General features: G+C 37.9%; 3 protein-coding genes across 9 annotated transcripts; 1 reads left to right on the top strand and 2 right to left on the bottom strand.

Moving 5' to 3' along the window:
• Nucleotides 1-17: 17 nt before the first annotated feature.
• On the top strand, nt 18-1,737 carry LOC128262703 (glucose-6-phosphatase catalytic subunit 1). 3 transcript variants are annotated; one of them, XM_052997130.1, is made up of 6 exons: nt 18-71; nt 135-225; nt 283-447; nt 698-1,196; nt 1,256-1,374; nt 1,429-1,737. In XM_052997130.1, the coding sequence occupies exons 2-6, from the start codon at nt 140-142 to the stop codon at nt 1,610-1,612; spliced, it is 1,053 nt and encodes a 350-aa protein (XP_052853090.1). In that variant the 5' UTR covers nt 18-71; nt 135-139; the 3' UTR covers nt 1,613-1,737. The 3 variants fall into 3 exon arrangements, with proteins under 3 accessions (XP_052853090.1, XP_052853089.1, XP_052853091.1); XM_052997131.1 differs by having other exon boundaries at nt 51-75; XM_052997129.1 differs by having other exon boundaries at nt 23-225.
• On the bottom strand, nt 1,063-10,586 carry LOC128262698 (pyruvate kinase). 4 transcript variants are annotated; one of them, XR_008268364.1, is made up of 3 exons: nt 8,827-10,586; nt 1,286-1,372; nt 1,063-1,185 (listed from the first exon to the last, which is right to left on the bottom strand). XR_008268364.1 is itself a non-coding variant. In XM_052997115.1 (2 exons), exons 1-2 carry the CDS (start codon nt 10,466-10,468, stop codon nt 1,368-1,370), a joined length of 1,647 nt encoding a protein of 548 aa, XP_052853075.1. In that variant the 5' UTR covers nt 10,469-10,586; the 3' UTR covers nt 1,245-1,367. The 4 variants fall into 4 exon arrangements, 2 of the variants coding, with proteins under 2 accessions (XP_052853075.1, XP_052853074.1); XR_008268365.1 differs by having other exon boundaries at nt 1,109-1,217; XM_052997115.1 differs by lacking the exon at nt 1,063-1,185 and having other exon boundaries at nt 1,245-1,372.
• A 341-nt stretch (nt 10,587-10,927) lies between these two features.
• On the bottom strand, nt 10,928-18,700 carry LOC128262697 (growth/differentiation factor 8). Of its 2 annotated transcripts, none has more exons than XM_052997113.1 (5): nt 18,321-18,700; nt 13,435-14,674; nt 12,794-13,087; nt 11,847-12,226; nt 10,928-11,515 (listed from the first exon to the last, which is right to left on the bottom strand). In XM_052997113.1, the coding sequence occupies exons 2-5, from the start codon at nt 14,354-14,356 to the stop codon at nt 11,354-11,356; spliced, it is 1,758 nt and encodes a 585-aa protein (XP_052853073.1). In that variant the 5' UTR covers nt 14,357-14,674; nt 18,321-18,700; the 3' UTR covers nt 10,928-11,353. The 2 variants fall into 2 exon arrangements, with proteins under 2 accessions (XP_052853073.1, XP_052853072.1); XM_052997112.1 differs by lacking the exon at nt 18,321-18,700 and adding an exon at nt 15,230-15,403.
• Nucleotides 18,701-19,102: the final 402 nt, after the last annotated feature.

The following is a 19,102-nucleotide window of genomic DNA, read 5'->3' on the forward strand; positions in this document are numbered from 1 at the left end:
GCAGAAGCAGCAAACAGCTGATTAAGGATGTTTATAAGCAAACAAGCAAGCCATAACAAATATTTCACTTGGTCTGTAAGCCGTAAACACAAACGTTTCAATAAGAAAAGTAAATTAAATCCAAAAATAAATAGGAGAAATGGAGGCCTTCTTGCACTTGGCAGAGGAAAGCTACAACTTAACGCTCAATCGGGAGCTGTTTATCAACGAATGGGCCCAAGAGCGGTTGGTACTTCTCCTTTTTTCGGTTGAGCATTGGAAATTAACAATTTTTTGTTGCAGTTTGAGTTTCTTTGAGCCTCTATGGCGTTTTCTCAGCGTTAATCTGGAGCCGAACAATCTCTTTAACTTTTTTATTCCGCTGGGCGGCATCTTTGGTCAAGATATGCTTTTGCATCTTTTGTCCGCAATTACTCTGGTCAGCACTCTAAACTCCTTTGAAAAATGGTAAGTAATGTTAAGAAACATAAAATGAACAAGAACAATTTTTTGTATTTAATTTAAGCATTTATCTATATTCTCTTTTGGAAAAATATTTACATTTACAAAACCAATAACCAAATATAATTTTTTAAGGTGATATTTTAATGGATTTATAAAAGTCAAAAACTTTAACTTTTTACATTTGTCCACAAAAAAATATTATAAAAACCATTTAAAATACTTAATCTGGTTTAAATATATTTTTTTTGAACAGGATTTTCCAGGAGATACGGCCTTTGTGGTTTCTGCGGGAGCAGTTTGCCAATGAAAAGCTGGCCATGAAGCCGCAGGTGGCTTTGGAAAGTCATCAGCTAAGCTGCGAGACGAGCGGTGGGCTGCCCTGCGCCCACTCGATGACCTTCACAGTGTTCGTCCTGATTCTGTCCTCGTTCTTCTTTGTCCACTGCTGGGATCGATTCGTTTCATGGCGATCGCCCTTGTTCCGTTGTATAATGTATCCGCTGATCGTCTTCGTGGTGGTCTGCATGTGGCTGAGTCGCCTCTATTTGGCCACTGAGTTTCTCCACCAGTGCATCCTGGGCAGCTACTTCGGGATCAGGGCCCTCAATTTTTTCGAGGGCAACAACAAGTATTTGTTCTCCCGATCACGTATATATGGGATTTCGATTGTTTGCTTTTTGGGAGGATTGGCAATTGCGGTGTTCCTTATCAAAATGCGTCTCGAGATGGATCCCCATTGGTCTGTGCGACAGGTGAAACATAAAAATATGTAACTATATTAAACTTTTTAAATAAAGTACCTGTTTTCTAGGCCTTTAAATGGTGCCCAGAGCCCACTTACATGCGTCACGAGGCGAGCCCGATTTTTCAAATTGTCCGAGATCTGGGAAATCTTATGGGATTGGCGCTTGCCTCGCCCCTGTTCAAGCTGTAAGTCGAATTATGTTGTATTTTCATCATCAGATTTTATTATGTAATTTTTAGTAAGATGACACAGTCGACATTTTGGCGCCGCTGCCGAGTCCTTGGAGTTTTGGAGTTTGTCAACCATGGATTGCGCATATACACACCAAAGCAGTACGGACGTTTAGTTTTCTTTTCCTGGGAGTTTTCCAGAAATGCCTTACATTCCCTCGTACTTCTTAAGTATGTCACAAAATTTTACTAGAATAAGCTTAGTCTTTTAGAGTTTTGTACAGATTAATAATTATATAACTAAAATGCTCAATCAGAGAAATGTTAATTCAAAATATCAGGAATAAAAAGTACATGATACACAAAACATGCTATTTAATGAAGCTCCGGTTCAAATATTTATTTATTCTTAATACGGCCTTCTAATTTTATTGGAAAAAAAACATTTTAAAACTCTTTCTATTAAAACCATCGTTTCTCCGGACCACGTTTTTATAATGTAAAGAGAAACCAAAATTAACTACAAAATAAATTGAAAAACTCCAGCTCTTTCTGTTGAAACTCTTATCTCGGCGCACCACAGTTGTAAACGACATCACGCATGGAAACTTTTCTTTACTGTAAAAAGAAAATAATTAGAAAAAAAAACTAAAACACCTCTTAACGAGCTAAATAAAACCGCACTTTATACCCACAAAATTTCAGATATCAAACTTTGTGACAAAAAAATTATTACGCATTTGACTAAATAAAAACACTTAAAATTTTCTTATTCGACCCGCTGCATAAAAAATGTGTAGATTAACAGCTTAAAATTTTTGTTGGAGTGGGACGAAGCAGAACATTTTAAAAAATATATAACCCATATAAAAATTTTTATGAAAAATTACTTAATTACATAACTTTTCTTTTAAGCATCCGATTTTGAAGTGGTATGTCCTTCAAGTATTGTGGATTAGTGCTCTAAAAATCTGCATTTAAAACTTGGTTTCTAATTTCGGGTCGATTTTTTGCTATTTTCATGATGTAACCCCTTTCTTAATTTTCGAAAATATCGTCCTTGCAGAAAAGTGACCAAAAACCTGCAGTTCTAAATCCATAACTTTTCTTCCTGGCCTCCGATTTCAAAGTGGTATATCTTTAAAGAATTGTGGCTTAAGTCTCTAAAACTCTGCATTTCAATTTTGTTTTGAAAATTTGAGTTTCTATTTTTACGATGTAACTCCTTAATCAATTTCCGAAAAATATAGTCCCAGAAAAGTGACCAAAAACCTTCAGTGTTAATTCTATAACTTTTCTTTTAAGCATCCGATTTTGAAGTGGTATGTCCTTCAAGTATTGTGGATTAGTGCTCTAAAAATCTGCATTTAAAACTTGGTTTCTAATTTCGGGTCGATTTTTTGCTATTTTCATGATGTAACCCCTTTCTTAATTTTCGAAAATATTGTCCTTGCAGAAAAGTGACCAAAAACCTGCAGTTCTAAATCCATAACTTTTCTTCCTGGCCTCCGATTTCAAAGTGGTATATCTTTAAAGAATTGTTGCTTAAGTCTCTAAAACTCTGCATTTAAATTTTGTTTTGAAATTTTGAGTTTCTATTTTTAAGATATAAATCCTAATCAATTTCCGAAAAATATAGTCCCAGAAAAGTGACCAAAAACCTTCAGTGTTAATTCTATAACTTTTCTTTTAAGCATCCGATTTTGAAGTGGTATGTCCTTAAAGTATTGTGGATTAGTGCTCTAAAAATCTGCATTTAAAACTTGGTTTCTAATTTCGGGTCGATTTTTTGCTATTTTCATGATGTAACCCCTTTCTTAATTTTCGAAAATATTATCCTTGCAGAAAAGTGACCAAAAACCTGCAGTTCTAAATCCATAACTTTTCTTCCTGGCCTCCGATTTCAAAGTGGTATATCTTTAAAGAATTGTGGCTTAAGTCTCTAAAACTCTGCGTTTAAATTTTTTTTTTGAAATTTTGAGTTTCAATTTTTACGATATAACTCCTAATCAATTTCCGAAAAATATAGTCCCAGAAAAGTGACCAAAAACCTTCAGTGTTATTTCTATAACTTTTCTTTTAAGCATCCGATTTTGAAGTGGTATGTCTTTAAAGTATTGTGGATTAGTGCTCTAAAAATCTGCATTTAAAACTTGGTTTCTAATTTCGGGTCGATTTTTTGCTATTTTCATGATGTAACCCCTTTCTTAATTTTCGAAAATATCGTCCTTGCAGAAAAGTGACCAAAAACCTGCAGTTCTAAATCCATAACTTTTCTTCCTGGCCTCCGATTTCAAAGTGGTATATCTTTAAAGAATTGTGGCTTAAGTCTCTAAAACTCTGCATTTCAATTTTGTTTTGAAATTTTGAGTTTCTATTTTTACGATATAACTCCTAATCAATTTCCGAAAAATATAGTCCCAGAAAAGTGACCAAAAACCTTCAGTGTTAATTCTATAACTTTTCTTTTAAGCATCCGATTTTGAAGTGGTATGTCTTTAAAGTATTGTGGATTAGTGCTCTAAAAATCTGCATTTAAAACTTGGTTTCTAATTTCGGGTCGATTTTTTGCTATTTTCATGATGTAACCCCTTTCTTAATTTTCGAAAATATCGTCCTTGCAGAAAAGTAACCAAAAACCTGCAGTTCTAAATCCATAACTTTTCTTCCTGGCCTCCGATTTCAAAGTGGTATATCTTTAAAGAATTGTGGCTTAAGTCTCTAAAACTCTGCATTTAAATTTTGTTTTGAAATTTTGAGTTTCTATTTTTACGATATAACTCCTAATCAATTTCCGAAAAATATAGTCCCAGAAAAGTGAGCAAAAACCTTCAGTGTTAATTCTATAACTTTTCTTTTAAGCATCCGATTTTGAAGTGGTATGTCTTTAAAGTATTGTGGATTAGTGATCTAAAAATCTGCATTTAAAACTTGGTTTCTAATTTCGGGTCGATTTTTTGCTATTTTCATGATGTAACCCCTTTCTTAATTTCCGAAAAAAAGGTCCTTCCAGAAAAGTGACCAAATACCTGCAGTTATAAATCCATAATTTTTCTTCCTGGCCTCCGATTTCAAAGTGGTATATCTTTAAAGAATTGTGGCTTAAGTCTCTAAAACTCTGCGTTTAAATTTTTTTTTGAAATTTGAGTTTCTATTTTTACGATATAACTCCTAATCAATTTCCGAAAAATATAGTCCCAGAAAAGTGACCAAAAACCTTCAGTGTTATTTCTATAACTTTTCTTTTAAGCATCCGATTTTGAAGTGGTATGTCTTTAAAGTATTGTGGATTAGTGCTCTAAAAATCTGCATTTAAAACTTGGTTTCTAATTTCGGGTCGATTTTTTGCTATTTTCATGATGTAACCCCTTTCTTAATTTTCGAAAATATCGTCCTTGCAGAAAAGTGACCAAAAACCTGCAGTTCTAAATCCATAACTTTTCTTCCTGGCCTCCGATTTCAAAGTGGTATATCTTTAAAGAATTGTGGCTTAAGTCTCTAAAACTCTGCATTTCAATTTTGTTTTGAAATTTTGAGTTTCTATTTTTACGATATAACTCCTAATCAATTTCCGAAAAATATAGTCCCAGAAAAGTGACCAAAAACCTTCAGTGTTAATTCTATAACTTTTCTTTTAAGCATCCGATTTTGAAGTGGTATGTCTTTAAAGTATTGTGGATTAGTGCTCTAAAAATCTGCATTTAAAACTTGGTTTCTAATTTCGGGTCGATTTTTTGCTATTTTCATGATGTAACCCCTTTCTTAATTTTCGAAAATATCGTCCTTGCAGAAAAGTAACCAAAAACCTGCAGTTCTAAATCCATAACTTTTCTTCCTGGCCTCCGATTTCAAAGTGGTATATCTTTAAAGAATTGTGGCTTAAGTCTCTAAAACTCTGCATTTAAATTTTGTTTTGAAATTTTGAGTTTCTATTTTTACGATATAACTCCTAATCAATTTCCGAAAAATATAGTCCCAGAAAAGTGACCAAAAACCTTCAGTGTTAATTCTATAACTTTTCTTTTAAGCATCCGATTTTGAAGTGGTATGTCTTTAAAGTATTGTGGATTAGTGATCTAAAAATCTGCATTTAAAACTTGGTTTCTAATTTCGGGTCGATTTTTTGCTATTTTCATGATGTAACCCCTTTCTTAATTTCCGAAAAAAAGGTCCTTCCAGAAAAGTGACCAAATACCTGCAGTTATAAATCCATAATTTTTCTTCCTGGCCTCCGATTTCAAAGTGGTATATCTTTAAAGAATTGTGGCTTAAGTCTCTAAAACTCTGCATTTAAATTTTTTTTTTGAAATTTTGAGTTTCAATTTTTACGATATAACTCCTAATAAATTTCCGAAAAATATAGTCCCAGAAAAGTGACCAAAAACCTTCAGTGTTAATTCTATAACTTTTCTTTTAAGCATCCGATTTTGAAGTGGTATGTCCTTCAAGTATTGTGGATTAGTGCTCTAAAAATCTGCATTTAAAACTTGGTTTCTAATTTCGGGTCGATTTTTTGCTATTTTCATGATGTAACCCCTTTCTTAATTTTCGAAAATATTGTCCTTGCAGAAAAGTGACCAAAAACCTGCAGTTCTAAATCCATAACTTTTCTTCCTGGCCTCCGATTTCAAAGTGGTATATCTTTAAAGAATTGTGGCTTAAGTCTCTAAAACTCTGCATTTAAATTTTTTTTTAAATTTTGAGTTTCTATTTTTAAGATATAAATCCTAATCAATTTCCGAAAAATATAGTCCCAGAAAAGTGACCAAAAACCTTCAGTGTTAATTCTATAACTTTTCTTTTAAGCATCCGATTTTGAAGTGGTATGTCTTTAAAGTATTGTGGATTAGTGATCTAAAAATCTGCATTTAAAACTTGGTTTCTAATTTCGGGTCGATTTTTTGCTATTTTCATGATGTAACCCCTTTCTTAATTTCCGAAAAAAAGGTCCTTCCAGAAAAGTGACCAAATACCTGCAGTTATAAATCCATAATTTTTCTTCCTGGCCTCCGATTTCAAAGTGGTATATCTTTAAAGAATTGTGGCTTAAGTCTCTAAAACTCTGCATTTAAATTTTTTTTTTGAAATTTTGAGTTTCAATTTTTACGATATAACTCCTAATAAATTTCCGAAAAATATAGTCCCAGAAAAGTGACCAAAAACCTTCAGTGTTAATTCTATAACTTTTCTTTTAAGCATCCGATTTTGAAGTGGTATGTCTTTAAAGTATTGTGGATTAGTGCTCTAAAAATCTGCATTTAAAACTTGGTTTCTAATTTCGGGTCGATTTTTTGCTATTTTCATGATGTAACCCCTTTCTTAATTTTCGAAAATATTGTCCTTGCAGAAAAGTGACCAAAAACCTGCAGTTCTAAATCCATAACTTTTCGTCCTGGCCTCCGATTTCAAAGTGGTATATCTTTAAAGAATTGTGGCTTAAGTCTCTAAAACTCTGCATTTAAATTTTGTTTTGAAATTTTGAGTTTCTATTTTTAAGATATAAATCCTAATCAATTTCCGAAAAATATAGTCCCAGAAAAGTGACCAAAAACCTTCAGTGTTAATTCTATAACTTTTCTTTTAAGCATCCGATTTTGAAGTGGTATGTCCTTAAAGTATTGTGGATTAGTGCTCTAAAAATCTGCATTTAAAACTTGGTTTCTAATTTCGGGTCGATTTTTTGCTATTTTCATGATGTAACCCCTTTCTTAATTTTCGAAAATATTGTCCTTGCAGAAAAGTGACCAAAAACCTGCAGTTCTAAATCCATAACTTTTCTTCCTGGCCTCCGATTTCAAAGTGGTAGATCTTTAAAGAATTGTGGCTTAAGTCTCTAAAACTCTGCGTTTAAATTTTTTTTTTGAAATTTTGAGTTTCAATTTTTACGATATAACTCCTAATCAATTTCCGAAAAATATAGTCCCAGAAAAGTGACCAAAAACCTTCAGTGTTAATTCTATAACTTTTCTTTTAAGCATCCGATTTTGAAGTGGTATGTCTTTAAAGTATTGTGGATTAGTGCTCTAAAAATCTGCATTTAAAACTTGGTTTCTAAATTCGGGTCGATTTTTTGCTATTTTCATGATGTAACCCCTTTCTTAATTTTCGAAAATATTGTCCTTGCAGAAAAGTGACCAAAAACCTGCAGTTCTAAATCCATAACTTTTCTTCCTGGCCTCCGATTTCAAAGTGGTATATCTTTAAAGAATTGTGGCTTAAGTCTCTAAAACTCTGCATTTCAATTTTGTTTTGAAAATTTGAGTTTCTATTTTTACGATGTAACTCCTTAATCAATTTCCGAAAAATATAGACCCAGAAAAGTGACCAAAAACCTTCAGTGTTAATTCTATAACTTTTCTTTTAAGCATCCGATTTTGAAGTGGTATGTCCTTCAAGTATTGTGGATTAGTGCTCTAAAAATCTGCATTTAAAACTTGGTTTCTAATTTCGGGGCGATTTTTTACTATTTTCATGATGTAACCCCTTTCTTAATTTTCGAAAATATTGTCCTTGCAGAAAAGTGACCAAAAACCTGCAGTTCTAAATCCATAACTTTTCTTCCTGGCCTCCGATTTCAAAGTGGTATATCTTTAAAGAATTGTGGCTTAAGTCTCTAAAACTCTGCATTTAAATTTTGTTTTGAAATTTTGAGTTTCTATTTTTACGATATAAATCCTAATCAATTTCCGAAAAATATAGTCCCAGAAAAGTGACCAAAAACCTTCAGTGTTAATTCTATAACTTTTCTTTTAAGCATCCGATTTTGAAGTGGTATGTCCTTAAAGTATTGTGGATTAGTGCTCTAAAAATCTGCATTTAAAACTTGGTTTCTAATTTCGGGTCGATTTTTTGCTATTTTCATGATGTAACCCCTTTCTTAATTTTCGAAAATATTGTCCTTGCAGAAAAGTGACCAAAAACCTGCAGTTCTAAATCCATAACTTTTCTTCCTGGCCTCCGATTTCAAAGTGGTATATCTTCAAAGTATTGTGGCTTAAGTCTCTAAAACTCTGCACTTAAATTTTGTTTTTAAATTTTGAGTGTTATTTTTACGATATAACTCCTTAATCAATTTCCCAAAAATATAATTGCAGAAAAGTAACCAAAACCTACACTGTTAATTCTATAACTTTTCTTTTAAGCATCCGATTTCGAAGTGGTGTGTCTTTAAAGTCTTGTGGCGTAGTGCTCTAAAAATCTGCGTTTTTAACTTGGTTTGTAATTTCCCATATATTTTTTGTATTTTTTAACCCCTTTTTTATTTTCCGAAAAAATCTTCTTAGCTGAAAAATTACCAAAAAACCTGCATCTCAAAGTCCATAGCTTTCCTTATAGACTTCCGATTACGATGTGGGAATCTTTAATGTCTTTTTGCTTTAGTCTCTAAAAATCTGCGTTTAAAACTCGGTTACTTCTTTTTAAATTTAAAAAAAAATCTTTTAATTGCACCCTACCCTCAGTACTTACTTTCCGGCTCACGGTTGGCCATCTGAAGGTTGGTGTTCTTGAGTGATCTTCGCCTGTCCGACCGGAAGAGGCAGTCCACACGATCCGCCTCGAAAAAGGCGTAGACCACGCGCACATTGTTGGTGAACCCGCCACCGTCCTTCCAGGCACTCACGATTACAATGGGATCGCCGTCGTCGATGATGTTCCACTTCTTGGCCGAGGTCAGGGCGAACTGCACCCGGGCGTCCACATCGGTGGCGTAATCGGAGCTTGGTTCCGAGGTGTATAGAACCGGAAGGACGCCACGATGCATGTAGACCCAACGGGCGGCCCGTTCGCACCGGGTTACGGCCAAAATGGGACATCGTGGCCGGAATTTGCTAACCAAGGTGGCTGAACGACCCGAGGTAGTGAGGACCACAATCAGCGTGGCATTGGTCCTCTTGGCCGTCTCCACAGAGGCAATGGCCAGCGAGTGGGCCGCATCCAACTCGCCACGAACTTCGCTGACCAGGTCGGAGAAAAGATCCCGGAACCACAGGACTTTCTCAGCCTCGCGGCACAGTGTGTCGCAGGTGGCCACCGTCTCCTTGGGATAGGCACCAATGGCCACCTCCGAGGACAGCATTATGCAATCCGCTCCATCTATAATGGCATTGGCCAGATCGAAGCACTCGGCTCGCGTGGGATGTTGCACTGAGCGCATGGACTCCAGGATGTGCGAGGCCACTATTACCGGCTTGCCGGCCTTATTGCACTGCCCCAGGATGCTCTTCTGCGTGATGAACAGCTTCTCGATGGGTATCTGAGTGCCCAGGTCCGCTCGGGATAGCAAAAGTCCATCGGCCGCCTTCATGATCTCCGAGAAGCGGCTCAGTGCTATCTTACTGTCCATCTTGGCGATGATCTTGATGTGCTTGCCCTTCTCGCCGAGCACCGTTCGCAGTTCCTTCACATTTTTGGCACTTCGCACCGCCGAGGCAAAGAGGAAGTCCACATTGGCCTTCATGCTGAACTGCAGGTCGAACATGTCCTTCTCGGAGACGGCAGGCAAATCGATTTCGATCTCGGGCAGGATCACATTGCAGTTGTTGTTCAGCTGGCCACCTTGGATGACCTCGCACAGCAGCCCATCCACGCCCACCTCCATAATGTGGAGCAGCAGCTTGCCATCGTCGATGAACAGACGATCCCCCGTCTTGGTTAGATTGATTATATTGGGATAGTCAACATAGACCGCCTCCTTGTTGCCCTTGTCGTACAAATCCCGATTGATGGAGAGCCTTAGATTATCGCCGGCGCGCAGGAACACATCACCATCCAGAAGGCCAGTTCGGATCTGAGGTCCTCGCGTGTCCGCCGCAATGGCCACCGTACGTATTTGACCCGTCTCCTTGTGAATCCGGTCCAGCGCCTCATTAATCAGCTCGATCGTCTTCGAGTGCATCTCGTGCGATTCGTGGGAGAAGTTCAGCCGGAAAATGTTCACTCCCTTCATGATCATGCTGTATATGATGTCCGCGTTGCGGGAACCAAGGGATATGGTGGCGATCAAGGACACCAGGCGTTGGTGGGTGGCCTGCTGCGAGATGTCCAGCTCACAGATGTGCTCCAGCTCCGTGGAGCCCTCCTTGAGCACCGTTTTCGCGGAGAACGACATTGGAGGTTACAAGAGATAACTTTAAATTTTGGAGCAATTTGCTATAAAATAAAATATACTACAGTGATTACAATACTCTGTGACGTTTTACGAAAATATTTGTAAACTGAAATATAATGTTAAGTTCCCATTTAGAAAATAAGAGAACATTTTCTCACGGTGTATGATTCATTTGCCAAGTTATTCTTAAACTTTAACTGAAATACTGTTGCCTGCAAATGCAGTGCAACTCAAACTGTAAAGAAAAGAAACAAACGACTTCACATTTTTTTGCTGACCCCTAAAGTATGCTTCAATAAATTTCGTTTGCCAAACCATCATAAATTGGTTAGAAAATTGCCACAAAATAAAGCTCATTTAGTCAATTATGGATACTATAGAGTCAAAATTACACATTTTTTCCTACCCTCTAACTCTGTATTTTGACCATAAATAAAACTAAATCAAAACTCATAAATGTTTAAATCTTATTTTAACATTGTTTTATTTTCCGTTTTTCTTTATGTTTTTCTCGGCCAATAACTCAATAAACGCTACTTAAACAATGAAACTAATTGCGTAACATAATTAAAGATAGCACTTAGTAACGCTACTATATTAATTGGAGCTATTTGCTAACTAACTACATACTTCGAGTGCTTAAGTACATTGACTTTAGCTTTGACTACAACTAGTGGCAGCACATGCACTACATATAATTACGATTAAATAATAACGCTAATGTAAATGCTTTGCAAATGAGTTTAAATTAATTGAAGAGAAATGTGTAGTTTGAATGCTATCTAAAATGGAGCGAGTCTAGGTCTAATTTGTCCGATATGTAAATGTAGCTTGGTTGATGGATGGCTGGCCAGTGAGTGGCCATCTATATAGTCGCAGGAAGGACTATCTGCAGCCACAAGATTCCACCACCATATTGGGCAGCGTCTTCACCGTGGCCGTATTACTCGAGTCCATCACGACCAGCTGCAGCGAGGAATACTGTTTGGCGGTGCAGCAGGGCACCAACTCCAGCGACTTGTTAGCACCGCTTGTGGAGAGAATTTTCTGTAAAAAAAAGATAAGAAATCTATTAGTGATTTGTTCGAAAATTATATCAAAGGTTTTTTTTTCATACCAAGCATGATTTTTAAAAATATCACTTATTTTATAATCTTTTTGAGAATATTGCAATACTGACTATTTAAATTGTTAAATCTATATGCAAAGTTTATAAAATTTATATGATATTTGGCATAAATTTTCTTAAAATTCCTGATAGTGCTATTAAATCCAAATAAAATTCTCAATCATCTAAATAAAAAACCCATTATTATTTCTAAGGAAAAACAAATCTTAATCAAAGTAAAATTCCCCATAACTTAATATAGACACCTACCATTATGGAGCTGTGGTGGGAGGCCGCTTGCGTGACACTCGCCACCGAGCTGCAGGATCCGCGACAGAAGTAGGCATTGTAGCCCTCCGGCTTCAGGATCCAGTTGCTCCAGCCGATGTCCCGGAAGGATATGTACAAGTGCTCCCGGCAGCACTCCGTCATTCCGCTGGAGCAGTTGATGCTGCGCTTCTGGCGGCTCTTCCGGCGCCTATTCTGCATATCGATCATGATGAAGGGCCGATAGTCCTTGTCCACCGATATGATCTCCTCCATGTCGCTGACCTCGCAGCCCCCACACGAAATCTGGATGAGGTGGCTCAGCTCGTGACCGCTGATCCAGTGCTTAATGGGCCACTCAATGTCGATCTTCATCCACTCATCTGGAAATATTCAGACAAAATAAGAAATCATTAAAATGTATGCTTAATAAAAGGAAAGAAAGCATTGTTTTCATTTCATACATAGTATCACAATATTTTTCAAGCAACTTTTGTTATCAAACCAAACTGACCCCAGGAACTCCCAATTTTCGGGGGGTTGTCCAATCGCTTCTTGGCCAAAGTTCAGCTTTTGCACCCACAAATATTTGTATTTTGCCAAGTTATTCACCCACATGAATTCAAGATTGAAGATTCGGTTTGGTGAGCTATCACGAATCTGCCCAATGATCTGTCTAATTGAATTGAAAACACAAACAGCGGTTGTCAACGTTTCCACTTATCGGCTGTGGCGGTCAGTATAATTATTATAATAACCATCTAGTATAGAGGACTTGTCACTGATTTTGATTTCTCTCCATGAGGGTATTGGGGGTCAGTTTTGGACGTTCCGTTTCGTTCCGTTTTCGTTTTAGCTGTCGACCAAAGATCCAAACGTGTGCGATTCATTTCTTTTTAGCGGATGATTACGTTTCTGGAGATTATCGTATAGGTATAACATATACTAACCTTGCACATTCACCGACTGGATGGCTATGGTCTTGGTGGCCGTCAAATACTTGGAGTCCTGCTGCGGATTCACCTCCACCTCGGAAACGACAATCGTCTGCTGCGAACTGGTGCTGTTTAAAGATCCCGATTCCGAGTCCGATCCTTCATCTGTGCGATTCTGTTTGTTTTTGAAAAGCCACAGGACGGCAGTGCTCACATCGAAGCCTTCGGCATCGGCATCGTCGATCTTGAAGCTGAAGCACATGGACGGGTTGGATTTTCCACCTCCCAAGCGATTGCATTCGACCTCTTCTGTAAAAAGTTATAGAAATTATTTAGGATTTGTCGGCTAGTTTGTGGACTATCTACATATCTAATCTTAAAAAATAAATCTTAGAATTTTTTTCTGACACAAAAAGACTATCTAGTCTTAAAAAAAAAAACATTTAAGAAATGTTTTAATTTTTTCTTAAAAAACAAGTTATTATAAATTTGTATTTGGTGAAATTTTATTAAAGATAATTCTCCTTTACGGTTCCCTTTTCTAATTATTAAAATTTGAAAAAGAAACTTTATAAAAATTTTTGTTTTGAAAAATTTTGTGAAAATTGAACTCAATTAAATTCTGCATTTTTATTTTAAATGTAAATATTCCTTACCTCTATTAAGCAGTATGAACTTTTTGCTGGTCCTGGCATAATAGTCGTCCAGCTCCTTGTTCTTGGTGCTGTCATCCGGATGGGAGAGGGTCATGCCATCGAAGATGGGCTTGGGCAGCTCCACGGCTGAGACCTTGGGACTCTCCTTGAGGCGGAGCTTCTCCAGAATCTGCTGCTTAACGAACTCGATGCGCAGCTGGGTCAACTGCTCCTCGGTGATGTGCTCCACTTGGCGATTGCTTTCGCATTTGGGACAGCCACCACTACGGGATTTAACTGAAATGGTGATGTTTCTCTCGCCCAAATCCTGAGTCTCGGACTCCACAATGGGCACCTGGGGTTCCACATCCTTCTCCTGCTGCTCCTGCTGCTCCTCCCCCGCCATAAGTTCATTTCGCACAAAGTCCAAGGGTGAGAGTTCCTCGGCGAAGAATGATGACTCGTCGGGGGCATCTGCAAACATGACGGGGAACTCCTCGACCTCCTCCTCCGTGGCAATCTCATGGCGGTGCGACTTCTCCTCCTGCTCCATGAGATGCTGCCACAAACGGGGCACCTTGAACTGCTCCCCGGCGGGATGATTGTAGCTCAGCTCCTGCTGAATGAGGTCCTGCGTCTTCTTGAGGACATGGCGCCTTAGGCGGGCATAGTACTCCTGCTTGGTGATCGGTGCATCGTCCTCCTCGCTCGGATCCGGTTCCAGGTGCTTCAGTTGCCGGGATCGCTGCTGGCGGATGTGGTGCTCCTGCTGCAGCTGCTGCGAGGTGTGCTGCACATGGGGATGCGACTGGTGCTTGGGATTCGGACGCAGGATGTCGCCGCGGGAACTGGGAAGCGATCGGGCATGCAGGCGATTGTACACATTCCTGTTCTCCAAAGCCAGGCACATTAGGAGCACCAAAGTAATAAAGTATTTAGCCATTTCTTAGGGACTTTCTCTTCACTTGCTTTTGAAATTGGAAACTTTAATATTCAATATGTGGAGGCTTTTGGGTTTTTCACTCTACTTTTATCGGCTGGGGCTGATTGCTATCTATTTGGCAGCATTAAAACATTAATAATTGTGTCTTTGAGGTTCACAAAACTCATAGAATTGCAGCGGTTTTCACTTATTGTTGCCGTTTTAGAGCCTTCTTCGAGCACTTTTCAGAAACGTATTTGAATGTTGTTATTTATTGCAATTATTTCATACGCTTGGATGATACATGATCAACGTTTTTAAATGTTTTTTTAGTCTTGTCTGCAAGTAAAAATAGAAAAACAATTAAATTTAAAAATTATGGCTTTGGAATATTTTTTCATTAATTATATATATTTTATTAAGCACTCTCCATTATTTTTTAATCCTATAAATATTTCCAAAAAAAAGGAAGCCCTAACTCAAAGCTTTGACCAAAAAAGATTTCTTTTCATAATTATTTAAATGAATTTATTTAACGATTCAGCTTTTTAAACGTGCTGCCCCAATTAAATTGCAATTTAATATGCCAGCGCGACAGGTGCACTTATCACTCACTAAGCCAGAAGTCTCGCTTAATTTTTCACCGAATTGCATCATTTATTTGATTTTGTTTAAATTGGAAATCGGAATCAGGGCGGCAAAGTGCAGATTTTGTTTGACATGAATTCCGGGATTATTTAGTTTTTGCCCAAGCATTCAAATTGACATTATCACTGGCTCGCAGGCCAAAAGGCTAATCGCTTATCTGGGCTAGGATTCAATAGTATATTGGCTGTATACTATAGTTGATAAGCAGGTGCAATTAGATGGCAATTAGGTGGACCCCACACGTACCGTGAGCACACTCCGTTTTGAGAAATTATTGGTGGTCACTTTGAACCCGGACACGAAACACGGGATTTATTAGGCTATATATATGTATATATTTGGTATATATGATTTTTATATGTTTCCTTTTTTCGTTTTCTTTTTCTTCCAACATGCGACAGCGCAAACGAGTTGTGAATGAATGAAGCGGTTGGCTGATTAGTAGAACAATTTATGTGACGAGCGGAGCGCCGCTGATTGATCGTTCCGCGAGCGTTGCTCAAAAGCCGAGGCGATACGATCCAATACGATTCGATCCGAACCGAACCATTCGGATTGGATCCGATTTGTTGGGCTCTTGATTTCCCAGACAATCGAGCAGACCATAGTGGTCTATAGTTACATGGCGCTCTCCACCTGAAAGAAAATTAAAGTATATGCAAGTGCGCTACACCATTGCATCAGCTTCAAGAAAAAAAAAAACGCCAAGCCACCGAAATGCATAAAATTCTTAATTGCAATTCTTAATTTAATTTTTTTATTTATTTATTTTTTTTTTTTCCTCTGGCCCCCTTGGGTCATGCCACGCCCCCAATGTGGCCACTATCTGGTAATATTTTTGGCCGGCACTTGGCCGCAATGGGGAATTTTGATATGAAGTGAATTTATGATCGCTTCGAGTTCCGAGTCGAGTGCCGAGTGGCCCATTCATGCTAATTACCCCACAGCGCTATCAAGCTTGACTTTGATGATCCGACTCGATTGTGTGTCAATCAATTAATAGTGAACACGTTGCTGATAACAGCGATTTTTCCCTTTTACCGAGCTGGGTACAAAAAACGAGAGCATGGAATATGGAGTACGATTACAATTAACTACGCATATTATACGATTATCACAGGGCTCTTTATTTTTTAATCGCATTTCGGGGAATAAATTAGATGCACGCGATTGCTAAATCACTCGCATTTCAAATGATTGGCGCCCGCTTAATTACCGTATTTATTTTCCAATTCAATTGGGGAATGAAAGTGCTGTTGATCGGGGAAAATTATGTGAACCCTACCAAGTGGGCGATTCTCGGGCTGTGTGTTTATTTTCGTTTGGGAATTTCATCAGCCCGAATTTCCTTTATTCATTGCGGTCGTCTCGGCTAAATGTAGACCACTCGGGTAAGGTCAAGAAAACTAAATGAAGGCCGGTGTGCGTTGATCACGAGCTGTGGTACCCCCCATTTTGTTTCGACTTAAGAGCTGAACACGTGCCCGATTCACTTGTCACGATCTGGGATTTTCTAAAACATATTAAATCATCGAAATGATTTGATTAAATACTATTTAGATGTCCGTTTAATTGACAGAAATCTTTGTAGGCCTCAGCGAATTCTTGCTACATTGTTGTAAGATTTAATGGAAGGTTGCTTATATATAAAAGACAGAAGTTTATAAACCTGAAAATTTTAATTAAAAAATTTTGAGATTATGTAAAGCTGAGCATTATTTATATAAAACCAGGCATTAATATTATTTAAGAAGTTTATAATAAAGATTAAATATAATATCTTGTATTGTTATTTTACCCTTGTAAAAAGATGTTTGACTTTCTTCAAAGCTACCTATTTCAAGTTATATAACCCTTATAAAAGGGTTGAACTGTTTTTCCAAGTCCCCTCCCAACTTTTCGCCCACTTTTCGATTACGTCCTTTGCCTTTAGCATAGGTCATACCACCTATCATCTGATCGCATATTTTTCCACAATCTACGTAGATTGCCACGTACCAAAATCTGTATAATTTCCACGCCACAAACATATTGACGTCGATTATGGCACCAGGGGCCTATATAATAGTCAGATCTCATCAGATCCGATCAGGAAGTATAGACTGACACACACGCGACATGTGACACGTTTATATACATATATGTTTATTAATTTTTTGACGCAACTTAACGATTGACCGACTTATCAAAGGCAGAAATCAATTCGTGGCGTGCGACTCGATGACATGGGGGTCCGGAAAAGGGGGATCAGAAGTTGAAGAAGGTCATTTAACGTCCAGCAATCGAGGGGCTACGGCTACGTCATCGAGCACGCAAGTGGCGCGTGATTCGCGAGGCTGAAATAAAAAACCTAAAGATTCCTCGGTTGCCAAGTCAATGCAAATCGGAGCAACTGGGGAGTGGAGTGGAGTGGAGTGGCATGGAGTTGAGAGCAAAGTACAGACGACTGACTTGACGACTCTTCTTGGGGGTTTTCCATGGGCTCGGGCTCCTCCCCTTTATCATTTTTGCATTAATTACGGGGCAGCGGCTGGGGCTATCGTAATTGCCGGTCATTATCACTTGCATTTCTTTCGCCCTGCAGTTGAATGCACTGCAACAAAATGCCCATGCGTCTTTGGGTTTTTGGCAATAAATCTCCCGATCACGCTGTACACGCTGATCAGCGATTGGGAGCATGCCACGATCTGGACTTTGGAACCCACTCACGGAGATTGCCCTGATTGCCCGATTGAGGCAGCGCAAAATACAAATTTGCTTTAACACTTTTATTATTTTGCCCACACGCTCATCGCCGATGCCACCATAAATAAAGTGCAGGATTAACTGGGATCAGTTGGGAATCCACTATAATTTGGTTAATGTCTTTCGACGTGGCTATATCTCCTAGAATTCGTACCCACATTTGCCAAGTGCCTTTGTAGGTTGGCCTCGCAAGCTATCATCAATCAATCAGTGATTGAAAAAACTATTTAACAACTTGATTATTTTTTATTGGTCATTGCATGAATTTCCGAAATAAAAACTAGGAATTTCTATGCCTAGGGATAGAAACATTTAAACCGATATCGGTTTTATGATCTTGTTCTTGTTCTCCAAAAAAACGTTATCGAAATAAGTCATCACTTTTATATTTAACTTAGTACAACCACAGAGCTTATAAAATATTTAAATCGTTAATAATTTAATTATAGTATAATTAAGACATTAAGCATGGTCAGCTATAAATCTTAACAATATATTAACAGATATAGAAAAATTTATAAAAAAAACCATATTGTCTTGAAACTAATTTAAATTCTTTTAAAATGACAACTGTGTATGTTATATAACTCACCTAATTTAATAATCCATTGGTAAATATTTAAATAAATATTATTTTCACACAAACTTGACAAGCCTTTTCAAAGATGCTTTCCGAATGTCCTTGAATGATTTTTATAGATGATTAGTTTTGTTAATTGTTTTCGCAAATCATTTTTGCTAACTAATCATTGTTTGTATTTCACCACTTGAACTTGATCTCCTCGGAGTGACAAGCTTATTTATTTTGTTTAACAAAAACAAAGTATTTTTTTGTTTTTTTTTTTGTTTTTTTGTTTTTTGAGAGGAGAAGCCCACAAAGTTATTTGTCACCAAATTGGTTAATGCCCCGATTTGATATTTTTTGGTCCGATCGTTGAGAACGTCTGCGTGTGAATAATTCGACGATGGGCGGCGCAGCGACCGCAAAGGCTGCTCTGGAGCGGTACGACTAACGGTATCTGTGTGGAGCGGTATGGGTATGGGTATTGCAGACAGGCCAGTTGTTTGATAACAAACTTGCTGATTATTAAATGATGCGCAATTTTACTATATTTTTTTTTTTAAATGCAAAGATCGAGAAAGAGACAGGGAGAGAGAGGAAGGTCTGATTAGATTGTATCTCCCTCCCTCTCTAGAGATACTTCAAATCCGGTTGGTTCCGATCCGATCGCCTCCTGCATCGAACACCCACGCCGCTCGTCGAACACGTTCGATGCCCCCCAAGTTCGATGCTGGCGCTCGAGCGCAGCATTCGTCACCCAAAACGTGAGCTGACGTCGCTCGTTGTTGGGGTTTTTGCGCTCGTTCCAACCG

This window comes from Drosophila gunungcola, unplaced genomic scaffold, assembly GCF_025200985.1.
Source record: "Drosophila gunungcola strain Sukarami unplaced genomic scaffold, Dgunungcola_SK_2 000001F, whole genome shotgun sequence".
NCBI classification, from domain to species: domain Eukaryota; kingdom Metazoa; phylum Arthropoda; class Insecta; order Diptera; family Drosophilidae; genus Drosophila; species Drosophila gunungcola.